Here is a 15,486-nt window from a genome sequence, read left to right as displayed (position 1 = left end):
CAGCAATCCCAGCTGATATTGCCCAACAAGGGAGAAAACCTTCTCTAGAACCTTCTCCACCTTCAGAGGAGAGGCGGGGGACTAACAGGGGCAAGGTCTTTTCAGCACTGGCACCTCGACTGGGGACCATTCTCCCCAGCTGGGATCCTGTCTGTTTAGCTTTAGGCAGCAGGATAAGGTTTTATTTGTTCCTCCAGATTTCTCAAACCTCTTTTGACAGTTGTGTATGTGTAGGTTTACGTTCATGGTGGTGAGAGCCAGTTTGGTGTAGTGGTTAAGAGCGCGGGACTCTAATCTGGAGAGCCGGGTTTGATTCTCCACTCCTCCACTTGAAGCCAGCTGGGTGACCTTGGGCTAGTCACAGCTCTCTGGAGCTCTCTCAGCCCCACCCACCTCACAGGGTGATTATTGTTGTGGGGATAATAATGACTTACTTTGTAAACCGCTCTGGGTGGGCGTTAAGTTGTCCTGAAGGGTGGTATATAAATCGAATGATATTATTATTATTATTTTTAAAAGATCAAACTGCCTTTCAAGGTCCTTATTTTCACTGATCATTTACCAAACAGATTTAAACTGTTGTTCTTCATTTATGGAAGCTGTCTTGGGAAGCTGTTGGCTGAGAGGCGGGGGCAGGCGTGGCTTTTGATTCTTTAAGAGGGTAGGAAGGTATGTTGAACGCACAATTAAGTTGGACTTTGGAGTGGCTAAAAGGCAGCTATTAGCTGCCCTTTCCAGATTTTCCAAGTCCAAAACGGATTTCTAGAGACCATGTGTGGCACTTAAGACTAGCATTTCCTCTCCCCTTAGAGATGGTAGGGAAAAAAATATATACTACAAAAATCCAGCCGACACCAAGGAACTGTTCATACAATGTTGATATTATATAGAAGTGCTTCCAATTGCTATCACCAAAGCCATCTGAAGCCTCAGCCCAGCATATTTCCAAGGCCATGGGTGGGGGTGAGGGAGGAGCAGCCCAGCACCCCTCTACCATTTCAGCCAAGAAGCCCTTCCCCAAGAACTATTTTTATCCAACTGTCCCATATATTCCAATCCTTGGGAGCCACTATTTGGCAGAAAAGCCAGGTGAAAACATAACACAGTTATATAAAACAGAAATAATACATCGTTGCTTGCAAGATCAGCTGTGTAATTTCCCCAAATCTAGTCTACCCATTAAGAACGGTTCCAGACCGGCTTTTTCTCCTTACATGCTAGCTTTCGAGGTGCAGGGATTTTTAAAAGAGCGTATTCTGGTTTCCCGGGCACCACAGACAGAGGGGCTGGCTTTCCTCTGTCAGGAACCTTCCCTTTGGAACTCCATCTTTAGATCCTCCAAGTGAAAGGAAAGCTGGAGAGACTACGGGCTGCACGAATTGCTCAGCTCATTTGGTAGCGTAAGGATTCTTTTTTTTCTTCTAGTGCTCTTGCTTTTAGTCTTTTCCTCACTATCTGAGCCTATAAGACTAGCAGAGCACCTCCCAGAGCCACAGGCAAGTCCCTGCCCCCAAGGAGGTTGCAAAAGCAAGAAAGGGGTGGGAGAGAGGATCAAACCGGCTAGGAACGGGGAACTGCAACAAAGGCAGACGGATGCCCTTGAAACTAGTCAAGGGCATCTGCTATGGCACTTCACAACCTTTCCCCTCTCTTTTAAAAATTCTTTTAAAGCATGTTGTAGACCAAGCAGGAAAACGAATGCCAATCACACATGACATCAAACCACCAGAATGTCCTCCTCTTCCTTCCAGGAAGGGTCCACCCCGTCCTTCCCATAAAATAGCTCCCATTAACAGCTGCCCCTTCCGGATTCCGGAAGGAAGCAAATGGTGCCACGGGAGCCGTTTCCCCACCTGCATGTAGGACGTGTCCATTTTCCGGTCACTGAAGTGGTGGCGGAGCAGCAAGGCCCTCAGCTGCCGGTTCTGGTGCTTGATGTAGTACTCCACCGCGGCTTGGCAGGGGCGGCAGAGTTTGTAGGTTTGCTCCAAGTGGTGTCTGTACACCTCGATCTCTTCATCGTACTTCCCCTGTCCGAGGGAGAGGGAGGGAATAGCAGAGATACAGGCTCAGTGGCAGGGCACCCTCTTGTGCACGTGGAAAGGCCTGAGTTCTACCTTCCTTCGTCAAGATTCAGAGGCCAGTAGCAGAGCTGGGACAGACTTTGGCACCAGACAGACCTGGGGAAGCACTGCCAGCCAGACGGTCCAAAGGGGAGGGGGAAAAATTTCAATCACACCCTCTTTAATTGCACGGCAGAATTTGAGCCAGGGCTGGAAAGATTTAATCATAACCTCAGTGGTACCTACAGAGCACTTCCCATGCTCGATCTTTGTGATCCGTACAAACAGCTCCGCCCTATCAATATCCCCATTCTGCAGATGGGCGAGCTAAAGGCCAGGAGAATAAATGCGTGACTTGCAGAGTTTGTGACGCATTCAAACCACAGCCAGAGGTTTACCCCTGACAAGCAGAGTGCCGCATGGCCACTGAGAGATTCCCGGAAGAACAGAAGTCTGCGTCTTGCACAACAGTCAGCGTGCAAAGAACTTCAACCTCTAAGCAAAGTTTGTGTTCTAATAATAATTCAGTGCTCCAAGTTGCTAGCCCTTATGGGGTTTTCTTTGGCCAGCTGCATAACTGAATTGCACCACAGAACAGAAAACAAGGAGCAGATTTCAGCGGCATAAAGATGCCATGATAAAAAGGCAGTTTATGAACTGACATTTGAGTCAACTCCAGTGTACCAGGATAAGCCAAATGCAGATCGCCGTGCTATCTCTGGATTGCTGGAGAGTGAGAAAAAGGGATTCTAAACCATGGTTTCTTCCTGGCTTGCCAATGGTGCTTGGTACCAACTGGCATTTGTCTTTAAATTCAGATGCATAACTCCTCTGTGGTTCATGGCCCTGCCCACTCGCCCACCCCCGTTGCAAGAAAGTTTGCTGCTCAGGTGGCAGCTGGCTCTTGCCCTCCCTGTAATCTTTGGGTCCAAATGCAAACCCAGAATTCCACGCAAGCAGGCGCTGTTCAGGGAAACATTCCCTCATGTGTAACCCTCTTACATGCACAAAGCACCTCTGGGCATGAAAGGAGGTGGCCCTTCCATGCACGGAGTCTCAAGGTACACAGCACGAATCTTGGGGGAAGTTGCAGCACCGCCAGGGACAGAACGGTAAGCGATCCTCTTGTGATTTGGTACCCGGGAAAAAAACCCTACTAGTCAAATTCTTCCCAAGAGAAAAAGGTTCCAGCTTTGCACAGGCACTCGGCTGCAAACTCCTTTTCCCTGGAGGGGCCCCTGAACAAAAAGCTCCTTGTATTACACGTGGTGTGGAGGAAAAGTGCCCTCGTCTGCCATCACTGCCTCGTAGCCATGGCGCCCAAAATAAGTGGGGCAGACATTTCAAATGGAGACTGTGTGTGCGGCTCATGGGGAGGAAAAAAAACCCCAGATGAATGAAAATGGAAAGGACAGGTTGGGGAGGGGAGTTTACTTAGGAAAGGCAGAACAATTTACCTGGAGGGCTTGGAAACAGGAGTCGCCCTCTACGTAAAACAAAATGTTTGCTAGGCAATTGACAAAAAAAAAGGAAGATGCGTCTTTCTCAGGCTTAACTTCTGCACAGCAGCAAGCATCCAAGGCGTGTAACCCTCACAAAGGCATCGCCAAAACATCTCTTGCTGTTTATGGTACACGTTAAAGAGCCCTGCAGTCTCAACAAAAGCCACAATTTCTGATGCCAAATGACGCAGTCAGTGTCTGAAATCCATTTTGTTCAAAGACAGAGGCTGTAACCAATCCAGCCGATAGCCAAAAATGTATCAGATTAATAATCCCATACTGTTTTAGGAGAAAGTGGTCAAGATGCATAGATATAGGTAGGGGCGGAAGAGGAGCAAAAAGATCTTTGGGTGGCCAGATTTGGTTCCCGTTGCCTTGGCCGCCTGTAAACAGTTAGCACCTATGAAAAAGATAAAAAGTGCAAACCTCCACCCACCCTTATTATCCTACCCCTCCAACTCCCCAGAATTTTTGTACAGCTCTTCTATCTTTCTGTTCCCCAAAATCATCTCCATACCTCCTCTCTGGGCATGAAGGATGCCAGCTGCTTGATCTTCAGGGTTTGGTGATTGTTGCATTTCCGGCAGAGCAAAACTTGGCTGCTCACCCACTGCTGGGGCTTGGTGGGGTCATAGTAAGCCCCGGCCCCGGAGACGACGTGGTTCAAGTGCTCCATATACTGAGCAGGGATGGGCTTGTTGTAATCGCCGTTCTGTCCAGAGGTCAGAAGAATTGCAGGATTAGCCTGGGGAAATTCATTCGCCACTCAACTGCGCTGCCACTACCACGTACTCACACAGAACCTATCACATCCCCTACGTTACAAGAAGCGTCCCCCAAGAAAACTGTTTACGCATATCGATTTAAAAACTGATCTGAAAGTGAAGTGAAACTCACTCCAGCATCAAAATTCCTGTTAATTAGCAAAGATTGTGTTCCCACAGAGGAAGACCAACCCAGATTGGGCCATTTTTTGGACTTCATCTAGAATTTCCCCACAGTAAACACATTCTCTGAATGTCTCCACAGGCTTAATTGGAATTTACATCCAAGTAAGTGTGCTTAGACTGCAGCTTAACCAGCTAGGGAAGTAGCCAGTATACCTTCCATGGAATGTGTGAAATGCACGTTTTTCTTGGAAGGGATATGTGTAGAGCGTCTCAATTTCAACCCACAGGGTAAAAAAATGGCGCACTCCCCATTCGGACATGACTAACAAGTATACAAACAGCCGACTTGTTAATTTTAACCATGACTGCCGCCCCTCACCCTGCATTTGCTAGATTTCAGGTCCTCACAACCCACTGCTCCCCAACGCATTTGAGGTAGCTCCCAACAAAATCAAACTGTGAACCGTCATCAGTTGCCAGCACAAGAGCGCCATTGACGGCAAACGGCCACGACAAAACCCAAAGAGTAGAAACACTTAGCAGGACACAAGCCCAAATAGATAAATCTTTAGTGGCTGCTGAAAAGCAGATGTGGAAAGGGAAAAGGGCGTAGTATACACAACCGAGAATTCTTTTCACTGCAGCTCCTACTTTGTGGAACGGCACAACTGATGAGGCCATGAAAGTTTCTGCACCTCAACACAGAATGTGCAGAACAGAATTTTTCAGGAGGCGTTTTTTTATAAATGATTGCAGGTGAAGGTTCGTGGTACGTTGGCCAATTTCCAACGCTTTGTTCTCTGTTGCACTTTTATTTTGTAATCCGGTTTTCTTGCATTGTTTATTACATGTCTTTTATACTACTCTTGTTGCATTATCTTCAACTGTATGATCCACCTCGAGTCTCAGTAAGAAAAGTGGGCTATTAAAGCGGCAAACAAGAATCACCTGGATAGTTTCAGGCAGGTAGCATGTTGGCCTGCATTAGAAGAGCAAGATGAGAGTATAGTATCACTTTAAAGACCAACAAGTTTTCCAGGGCAGAAGCTTTCAAAAGTCAAGGCTCTCTTCATCAGATACAAGGAGGAATTGAGATGCCCAAGCCCTTATATCCTAGTCAGAAGGTGGGAGAGGTGTTACAAAGGGAGTGGTACAATTTAATCAGGGTACAATCTAATCAAGCTGATTACGTTTTGCATTGTACCTTTTGTATCTTGACTCCCTTCTTTGCAGCACCCCTCCCTCCTTCTGATTGAGATATAAACATTCAGGGATCTCCATTCCTATTTGTATCTGATAAAGGGAGCTTTGACTCTTGAAAGCTTCTACCCTGGAAATCTTGTCGGTCTTTAAAGAACAACCAGGAGCAGTTGGTGTAGTCCTACCAGCAGGTAGGCAGCACACTGGTCTGTACACATTCCTTTCTATTAAAGCCAGAAAGTTGAACTCAGCTACTCAACTTTTGAAATTCTAGATTCATCTTTAAACATTTTAAAAGAGAAGTCTTCAAGAATAAAATTCCCTACTATGTGGTTTAATATATCAGTCTTAGAATTGCTTAAACTCTGTTTTTATCATTTCTTCAACTCTGTATTGGACTTCTGCTGGTTTTAAACCTTTACAAATTTGCATTTATAGACCCTTATTACACCGTTTATTAAAATGTCCTTGACATTGACCATACTGACTCACTGTAATCTGCCTTGAGTCTAAGTGAGAAAGGCGGACTAAAAATAATGTAAATACTATATTCACATACACAGAGAGAGATGGGCAGAGAATGGGAGATGCACTTGGCCTCTGTTTTGGAGCAGCCAGCTCCCAGGGGATTATGGCAAACGACCTACCTCTTGGAAGCCATTGTACTGCTCACAGTTTGGGCAATCCCAACAATTGCGGTTCCCATACGGCACCACAGTATCCTGGTTGCAGAACCAACAGTTCACAGTTGTGTGCGTGGGATTCTTCCTGCACAGGCAAAGAGAAGAATATTTTTCAAGAGGAATGGCCCAAGAGAATTGAGAGACGAGGGGGCTGCAGAGAAGAGATTATCATATGCCACATTTGAACACTGGTCCATCTACTCAATAGTGCTTATGCTAGTTCTCCAAAGTCTCCAGATGAGAAAGGCCTTCCCTTGGATCTTTCAATGGAGATGCCCAGGATTAAAGCAAGGACGTTTCTGCATGCAGAAAACCTTTCAACTACGACCCCTCCCCAGAAGAACCTGCCCCATTGGCCCACCACATTCAGTATGGCTTATCCTGATTGGCTGCTGCTCTCCAGGGTCTCAGGATAAAATGGGCTTTTCCTTGGAGCATCTTCATCTCGGGTACCCTTCCCACTGGATGCCACGTTTGCATGTGATAGAGAAACACCCAAAATATAAGCCAGCCTAGGAGGCGGTTGACAGCAGAGGGATGGAACCACAGAATATTCCCCTCACTAACCACAGCCCAGAAGCCTTCAGAAACCATGACCCGTGGTTGCCACAAAACTCGATCCTCATCACAGGCAATGGGAGGGCCTTATGGCTGCCCTAGCTGTCCTACCCTACTCCCTTCTGCATCCACTGAGCATGTCCTGGGGTTGCCTAGCAACCCCAAGAGGCTTCCTGTGCCAAGGTGTGAGGAAGGAAGCCTCTGGGGTTGCCTGGCAACCGAAGGCCATGCCCATGAACGACTGACAGAAGCGGTCAGGTGGACAGCAAGGTTGCTAGGCAACTCTGAGATGCTCCCATAGCCCAGGAGGAGGGAAGCATCACCTGGACGTCACACACTTCCTGCTGCATTCGCCTGGAAGTGGTTTGTGGCTTCCTAGCAACCAAATTCTTGCAACCAGACAGAGGGGGTACCGAACACGCCCCCCCCATCTGAAGTTATAAGGAGAAAGAGGAAGATGCAGGCAGATACCCAGGAAGACACAGAGACAGAGGTTGAGTGACTGATGGAGGTTGACGAACTGATGGAGAGCGTTGAGGCCCTATTCGTTGAACTGTCAATTAATCTTTCTTGGGAAAGCCCACCAACCTGTGACAACAGACCTAGTGTATCCATTACTGTCGGCTGTTGCCACACAGGTTTTTTTTAAAGTTATGATCAGCTCTGTATCTGAGGGGGGGGGGGGGGAAGAGAAAAGGGCCTCCCTTGAGAAGGACGCCTAGCCATGTGCTGGAATGAACACTTGCGTGCCAGACGCACGGCAGCTGGGACTTTTCTCTGTGGGCACATGTGGAGGCAGGGTTTAAAAAGGAACAGTTGGGGACTGCTTCATATTCCGGGCTGTTAACTGGTAATTGCAGTGTCCTGTAACTTCACGCATGTAAGAATGTGCCATCCTGGGTCAGCCACCACACAAAGCCAATGGGGAATGCTTCACCACTGAACAGTGACCCAGAAAGTGTTTCAAATGTTGCAAGGTAAAACTGGGCAAACTGTTCTCTTCTCCAGCCTTGCCTCTAATCCATAGTACGGGGTGGTGGTGGGGGGTGGTATTTAACTACAGTAGCCTTCCCTTACAAGGCAGTTGTAAGAATTGCAGCAAGGTAATGCAAAGTGGTTTGAACCCCAAACATGCTTTAGAAATCCTAAACCAGAAGGGCTGAGGGAAGAAAGAGACTACAATATTCCAGATGCATGATGTAGAGTAAATAAGGGATATTGGGCTCCCGCAACCCCCCCCCCCAATCATAAGCCAACAAAACTGAACCAAGGAAAGTCACAGCCCCCCTCAAGACCTGGAAGCCAGGCATCGGCTCTCACCCTCTTCGGGACACAGGGGCTGAAATAAGAGTTCTCCCCTCTTTCCTGACCCCTCACCCCTACCCTCACATTTCTACAAGGGCTCTTTTGAAGGACAGCTGTTGGCAGAACTGACGTGCAAAGAACCAGCTGACGCCAGCCAGCCGGGGAGAAACGATGCCTGCAACTTTCATCTGCAGCAACCTAATATCAGCCCATTCAGGCAGCCAGACTTTTACACAGCTGCTTTCCTCGAATGGATGGATGGATGGATGTTAACCAAAACAGCGAGGACAGGAACAGGCATGCTACAATGGGAAGGAAGGCCAATGTGCCTGCAGAGCCGTTCTCCGGCAATAAACTCAAGATCATTTAATGCACACTTGCTATCTCCGCTCAGCCTTGTAAAGAAGCCCACCTAAATTATTAGTCCACAAAAAATATTTGTTAGCGTGACTGGGCTAAAAGATCGTGGCTTGTGAAAAGTCACCTTTCCATATACCTGCCCGAATCTAGTAAAGCTTAGCCTGGGCCGTACCACTTCAGACTGCAAATGGGGCCCCAACAATGAAAGATTCCCACCCACCCCCAATGCAATAAACCCAAATACATAGGAAATAAGATGTCAGGAGAAAAGTTATAGTCTTTTCTCGGGGAAGCTCATTTCCTATCTGCAGATAATTTTGGTACAGGAATGTTCAGCAATGCAAACCTTTGCCTGCAGTCTGAAGTGGTACGGTCCAAACTCAGGTTTACCAGCTTTTCTGTCTCAAGTTTTGAAACCCAGGCATTCTTGAGATGCCAAGGTGCTGGTTCAGCTTGACGTCCTGGTTTGAGAAAATGTGCACTGTTCGAATGGAGGGACAATCACGAAACCACCTCACCAATCTTCGCGGGGGGAGTATGGGGCGGCGCACGGGCCCAGGATTCCCCTGGTGGCCCATTTTTCAGGCTGCACAGCTAGAATCTCTTCCACCACCATCTTGCTGATCCCTATTAAATCTGTTGCCATGGAAAGGGGTATTAAAATATAGACTAATGAATCACTGATCCCTTGAAATAGCAGACAATGAAGACAAAAGCAATACATTCCTGTCGAGGGAGGGCTGGGACGGCAGACAGGATAATCTAATTGACTGATGGACTGTCGGAATTGTCTTGCTGGATTCCCTCCATTTATCTGTGTTTAGCCTGGCATTATATTTCCGAGGGCAAAAACCAGAAAGAGAGAGAAAGGGACAGTCTTGCTCTAGCACCTTTATTCAAAGGTATAGTGTTTCTGGACATGGAGGTTCCATTTAACCCTCATGCCCAAAAAGACTAACAAAATTTGTGGTAGGGTATGAGCTTTGTATCTGAAGAAGTGAGCTGTGACTCATGAAAGTTTATACCCTACCACAAATTGTGTGAGTCTTATAAGTGCTACTGGACTCTTGCTCTTTACCACTGCTACAGACAGACTAACTCGGCTACCCATCTTGATCTATGCCTAATAACTATTAATAGACCTGAATGAAATCTGGCCCTCAAGTCAGAGTTGACTTATGGTGACCCCTGGTGGGGTTTTCATGGCAAGAGACTAACAGAGGTGATTTGCCATTGCTTGCCTCTGCAACCTTGGTCTTTGCTGGAGGTCTCCCATCCAATTACTAACCAAAGCAGACCCTGCTTAGCTTCTGAGATCTGACGAGATCAGGCTCTCCTGGCCTATCCAGGGCTGAATCCACAAGCCCACGGAGAAATCGCACTAGAAAGATGCTACACTTCTGGGTGTTTAGTGAACATTTAGCACAATGCCAGGACGCTTCGCGGGGTGTGTGGATTCAGCCCAGGTCAGGACATTAACCCCTCCATAAAGCAGGGACCTGGCCCCGTCATTATGTGGCAGCAAATTCTTTTACTGCATTGCATAGACCTCGTGGGCCACAGAAAACTGTGCAACTTCTGGTTTAGGAAGCACTCTCTGTTCCACGTGAAAGTTCTAAGCTTCCTCAAGCTTGCGTCTGACTCTGTGCTGCAAAACACCAGCAAGCAACAAACATCTAATGCAGGATCAGGGAAGTTCAATGAACTCTAACCAACATCAACACAACAACAGCAAAAAGAACCATGCACGTAACAGTGTTCCACAAATGGTAAACACAGCCTGGAAAGACCTCCATTCAAATCCGTGCTCAGACAACAAGCGTGCAGGGTACAGTTGGACAAGATACTATGCCTCAACCTGACCTACCCAGCAGGGCTGTGGAGAGGATACAGTGGAATGATCTCCATAAACTCCCCAAGAAAGGCATGGGTGGGGGGAGACAACTGGCCCTTTTTGTAGCACAATAATTGCACACTGGAGCACACTAGTGGACAGGGCCGAGGCTCGGTGGCACAGCATCTGCTTGGCATGTGGAAGGTCCCAAGTTCAGTCCCTCGCATCTCCCATTAACAAGATCTAGCAGTAGGTGATGTGAAAGACCCCTGACTCCGATGGACCAATGGTCTGATTGAGTAGAAGACAGCTTCATGCGTTCATGTGAAAAACCTGCTGGAGCGCCATAAGAAGCAAGAAGTGTCCATTGCATCTCCGCATGAGTTGCCTCAGCTTCTACTGAAGCCGGGCAGTTCTCCTGCAACAAGAATGACTGAATCACTCCTGATGCAAAAAGGCAAGACCTAGCGACCTGGCGAGGAGGCACCCCTGTATGAGCCACTGCTCTGGGCCAGCTTCCTTTCAAACTGCTGAAGCACTGGGAGCAACTGGATCATCCAGCAATTCCGATGTAGAAATTCCACACATTAGTAGCTGTTGGAGAAGCCTGTCCGCTACATTTCTGCACGAGTCACTGCTCTGGCCTCTTCCCAGTTCAGTGACCCAAGCAGAAATACAGAGAAGACACTTCAATGCTCTAAGTCAACGTTTTTTCTGGAGGAATCTGGTAGGCCCCTCCACATTAACGTAGAGCAAAAACGTGCCTCAGCTAATCACAGAAGTTGGGGGGGGGGTTTCTAAGCAAGCATCCCAGCATACCTTAAAATCAGGTCATGACCCTGGGAGGGGGGAGAGACTTTGGGTGCAAACAGCCCCCAAAGAGATACATTCTTAGCATTCCGCCAAGACACACCAGAAACGGAGATGCTTAATCCTTTGCCTACGGTTACAAAACTGGCCTGGAAAAACACACCCTGAGCTTTCTGCTCAGTTGATTTCCTTTGTCCAAGGACAGAAGTATTAAACCTTAACCTCACAGACAGGGGCAAGAGAGGTTTTTCATTTTATTCAACAAAAATTTCAAATTGAAAAAAAATATTAAAGCTTCCTGTTTCTTTTACAATCCACTGTTGCACACTGAATATCAAAAACAGTCCTGTCCACCTGTTCCCAGTGTATCAAAACATGAAGTCACATCCAATTTAATCACACCTGAATTAGCTGCTGCCTGAGGAGGCTCCCCAATACATCTCTGCATGAGTCCTTGCTCTGGGTGGGCCTCCCTCTGACCAGAAGGCACATCCCCATCAGATGTATGCAGAAATGCAAGGGGTAAGTGGGTCACTTCAGGGCAGACTAGGAGTATGTTGCCCCCGATTTTCATTTACAGTAAAAGAATCTCTCTGGTCTGTCACCTTTAATGCAGCTATCTGCAAATTACTTTAGGGTCTAAGCTGCAGCTGTGATAAACTGTAATGTCAAGAGCTCTGGACAAAGCTTCCCTACAGAATGGCAACCTTAGCAGAGGCTGTGTCATATTTGAACCAGTTTGGAAACCTCATTTCAGATACTGTGAAATATGAAGATATGTCATGTCTTCACACAGGTGAGAATCTAACTGCAACTTGAAATCCACAAGAAGTTGCTAGTCCACAGAAATCTTTACTAGCCTACTCAAGTGGACTTCCATATGGTACAATTTACACGAGGGAACAAGACAACAGCGTCCTGAGGCAGTAGCGTGGACGACACTGCTTCAAACTCCAGCTTTATATTTTCCATTACACAAAAAACTCTTTGCAAACTGAAAAGTAGCACAACAGCAAGAAAAGTCTGAGCCTCTCTTGTCTTGCTGTGCTGATTTTCAATTTGCATTGATGTTATCAACACAAAGGTATGGTGCGTTCCAAAACACGATTCTCCTCCAGCACAATAATCTATATTCCCAAATTCACAGTAAAGACAAGTGGTTACGATTGGCAGGGTCTTTTTTATATTGGCCCCTCAAATGCAGGGCACCCTCCCCACATACCTGGAGCCCAGCTCTTTTGCATTGGAGGAGTCAAACCCTCAAAGTTGGGTTTGCCTTGGAGGTGCAGGAAGAACAAACAGAAGCCTCTTAGTATCTTACAGCATCACAATTTCATTTCTCCTCTAGCATAAGCAGAACAGATCACGAATGTTTATGAAACGTTAATCCTTAAAGCGTCACAAGTGCCCTTCTTATCTCAGGGAAATAAATGGCTTTTGAGGCACCCTACGTCACACAGCCATGGTCAGGATCAAACGGTGCAGGGGAGAGCTCCTCAGGGAAAGAAAGGGAATAAATTGTGATAAAACTGTGAAAAAGGCTCTTCACAGCCTTGGTCCGGCATACCTACGGGATCGCCTCCCTGCCTAGGCTCCTCCACGGCAGCTTTATTCATCTGAACAGGGTCTCTTGCAGGTGCCAGCCTGCACACGGGCGAAATCAACAGCAGCCCATACACGAGCTTTCTCTATAGTGGCCTCTGTGGAACGGCCTGCCTGAGGAGGTCCGGAGAGCCCCCGCTCTCCTGGGTTTCCGATGCAAAACTAAATTATTCAAAAAAGGCATTCTACTCAGAGAGGAAGGCTGTATTGTAGGGGGGGGGGGTCTCAAATGCTTCGCTAATGAGTTAGAGACAATACAACTTATGTTGTACTGGATTCCTGCTAATGCTACGTCTTTGTAAACTTGTATCTGTTTTACCCGATGGCATTGTTCTTGATACTGACGGTACTAATCTCACACTGTGTAATCCGCCTTGAGTCTCAGTGAGAAAGGCGGACTATAAATGACATAAATTAATAAATAAACCCGATCAGGGAGGCTTTGGTGGCTCACGTGGCTGCCACTTCTTCCTTTGGATGACGCCTACTCTCTTGGCTTTCTGCAAACCAGGCAGAGGCCTTTTTACTAAGATAGGCTGGACTGTAAAGGAAGTGCTCTCAAAGAGATGCATCAGAAAAAAGATAGGGACTATACACTCTACTACTACGCACTGTCCGTTGCTGTTCGTAAGATCCTATTGGGTAATTTCTATGTTAAAAATGCTTAGAACTGCTTATACTGTTTCAGCGTTTCTGCAATTCTGTCTTGGATCTCTACTTGTTTTAAATCTTAGCAAATTTGCATTTATATATACCATTGCCTCATTTATTGAAATGTCCTTGAAACTGACTGCACTGACTCACACTGCCTCAACCACCTCGACTCTCCAGGAGAAAGGCGTAATATAGATAATGTAAATAAATAAATAAAATTGTGACTGAATGACTGGAAGCGGCACAACAGACCTATGCACTGTGCAAAACGAGCTTAAGAGTCTTCCAGCTCGCAGCCCCACGCAGTCAACTCTACAGAGGATTTGCACTAGTCAGCAGGCAAAATGGGCAAGCCCAAAGTGACAGTCCCCCTCCATCCAAATGTACGCCCACTTTCCTTTCCCCACGAACAAATCCTGACCCTAGGTTCGGATCCAGTGGCAGCTTAATGAGCAACTAGATTTCCAGGGTATTTCCAGGCAAAGAAAGAGCGAAAGGTGTATGCATGGGGGAGGGCTGCCCCCAAAGCAGCCTTCCAAGCACAAAGAGGGACGCCCCTCCGGAAAAAGCTCGCCAGGCGCGGATGCAGTTTAAAAGCCACGCTCGTCCACCCCCCCCCCCCCCAATGGCGGTCAGCCCCGCCCAGCCGCGCGGGCCTCTCCTCCAAGCATGCCTCATGGAGGTTCCGCTGGCAGCCAGGCGAGAGCGCGTGTCTCCCGGCCGCGATCGGAAGCGAGAGCAGGGAAGCCCGCCTGCCTTTGCCTTTCCCTCCCCGCTCCGCGCCCTACCTGCGGACCATCTTGTAGAGCAGGACTCCTCCGGCGGCTGCACACACGGTCACCCCCAGGCCTCCGGCCAAGCCGGCCGTAGGGCAACTGGCCAGCAGCGCGCCCACTCCTTCCATCGCGGCTCGGAGCGAAATAATTTAATTGCAAAAAAAATAGTAAAATCAGTAACAACAAAAAATCAAAAAAGGGATTTCAAACAATTTAATGGCAAAACAAGATTAGCATTAAAAACGAGAATTCTAAACAAAACAAAAATTTAAAAAGGTTTTTAATTTAAACGAGGGGATCCTTGCCGCAAAAAAGGAGGAAGAGGCGAGGCAGCCGCCGGAAAGCAGCGCGCTGATCTCCGGCGGAGCGCGGAGTCCGGCGCTGGTGGTCTCGCCGCCCCGCCCCTTTCGAACGTTGAGTAGCAGCCCTTTGAAACGTCAAAGTCGTCGGAACGCGGCGCGGCCAATGGCGAGCGGCGCCTCCGCTCCGAATGTTCCAAGGCGGAGATCAAAGCGCGCCAGGAGCAGGAGAAACGCGCGTTGGAGTCGCTCCCTTCTCTCCTCCCCTCCGAGCGCCGTGACCTTCCCAGCCTCGCCCGCCTCCCAGCACCGCCTCCAGCGGCGAGGAAGCGCAAGACTCGGCCGGGGCAGAGGAAGGAAGGAAGGACGGGGGCCCTTCTCAGCCCTGCCCAGCGAGTAGGAAGCGCGCGGAGGCTGGATGCGCGCCGCGTCCCTACGACTCTCTTTCTCCTTACCCGCGGCGCGTGGCATCCCCCCCAAATTGTGGTCGCTCTGCGAGTGGCGCCCGGCTACTTATAGAGAGGGGCTGCGGCGGCTGGAGAGCCAGCGGGGGCGGTGGGGGCGTCAGAGAGGGAAAGCGAGCGGCGTGAAAGGCCAGAATCGTGCCAGACGGCGCGTGTGAATCACCCACTGGGGAGGGGGAGAGAAGTGATTCAGCCACGACCAGCCGGAGATCAAAGACTTCCCCCCCCCCTCCTGGGTCTGGATGCGGCACGGATCAGACGGACCGGGCGGTGGGGAGAGAATGTCGTGCGGAAACTTGGAACGACTCGGGCACCTGCGGGCAGGAAATTGCCTGTCTGAATACTCCTGAAGGTCGAATCGTTTTAGCTGTGGCTGCTTAATTGATGAATGAGGCACGCCTGGACAGATGTCACCTCCTGCCCGCAGGCTCCAGCAGGGCTGCAGAAGACTCAGTGCCTGCTCGACTTGTGGGGAAACGGAAAAAT

At 48.4% G+C, this 15,486-nt stretch overlaps 1 protein-coding gene across 2 annotated transcripts in view; it reads right to left on the bottom strand.

Moving 5' to 3' along the window:
- Window positions 1–14,589, bottom strand: part of TMEM201 (transmembrane protein 201) — a 38,375-nt gene extending 23,786 nt beyond the window's left edge. For both annotated transcript variants that reach the window (XM_055001049.1, XM_055001048.1), the window contains exons 1-4: window positions 14,250–14,589; window positions 6,303–6,423; window positions 4,083–4,277; window positions 1,854–2,030 (exon numbers count right to left, since the gene is read on the bottom strand). In XM_055001049.1, coding sequence (XP_054857024.1) covers window positions 1,854–2,030; window positions 4,083–4,277; window positions 6,303–6,423; window positions 14,250–14,365 — 609 coding nt within the window. In that variant the 5' untranslated portion in view covers window positions 14,366–14,589. The remainder of the gene's footprint in view (window positions 1–1,853; window positions 2,031–4,082; window positions 4,278–6,302; window positions 6,424–14,249) is intronic.
- Between the last annotated feature and the right edge of the window lie 897 nt (window positions 14,590–15,486).

The sequence above is a fragment of the Eublepharis macularius genome, chromosome 17 (assembly GCF_028583425.1).
Source record: "Eublepharis macularius isolate TG4126 chromosome 17, MPM_Emac_v1.0, whole genome shotgun sequence".
NCBI classification, from domain to species: Eukaryota; Metazoa; Chordata; class Lepidosauria; order Squamata; family Eublepharidae; genus Eublepharis; species Eublepharis macularius.
The sequence above is the reverse complement of the archived record's forward strand: the minus strand, read 5'-3'. Positions and strand labels throughout refer to the sequence as shown.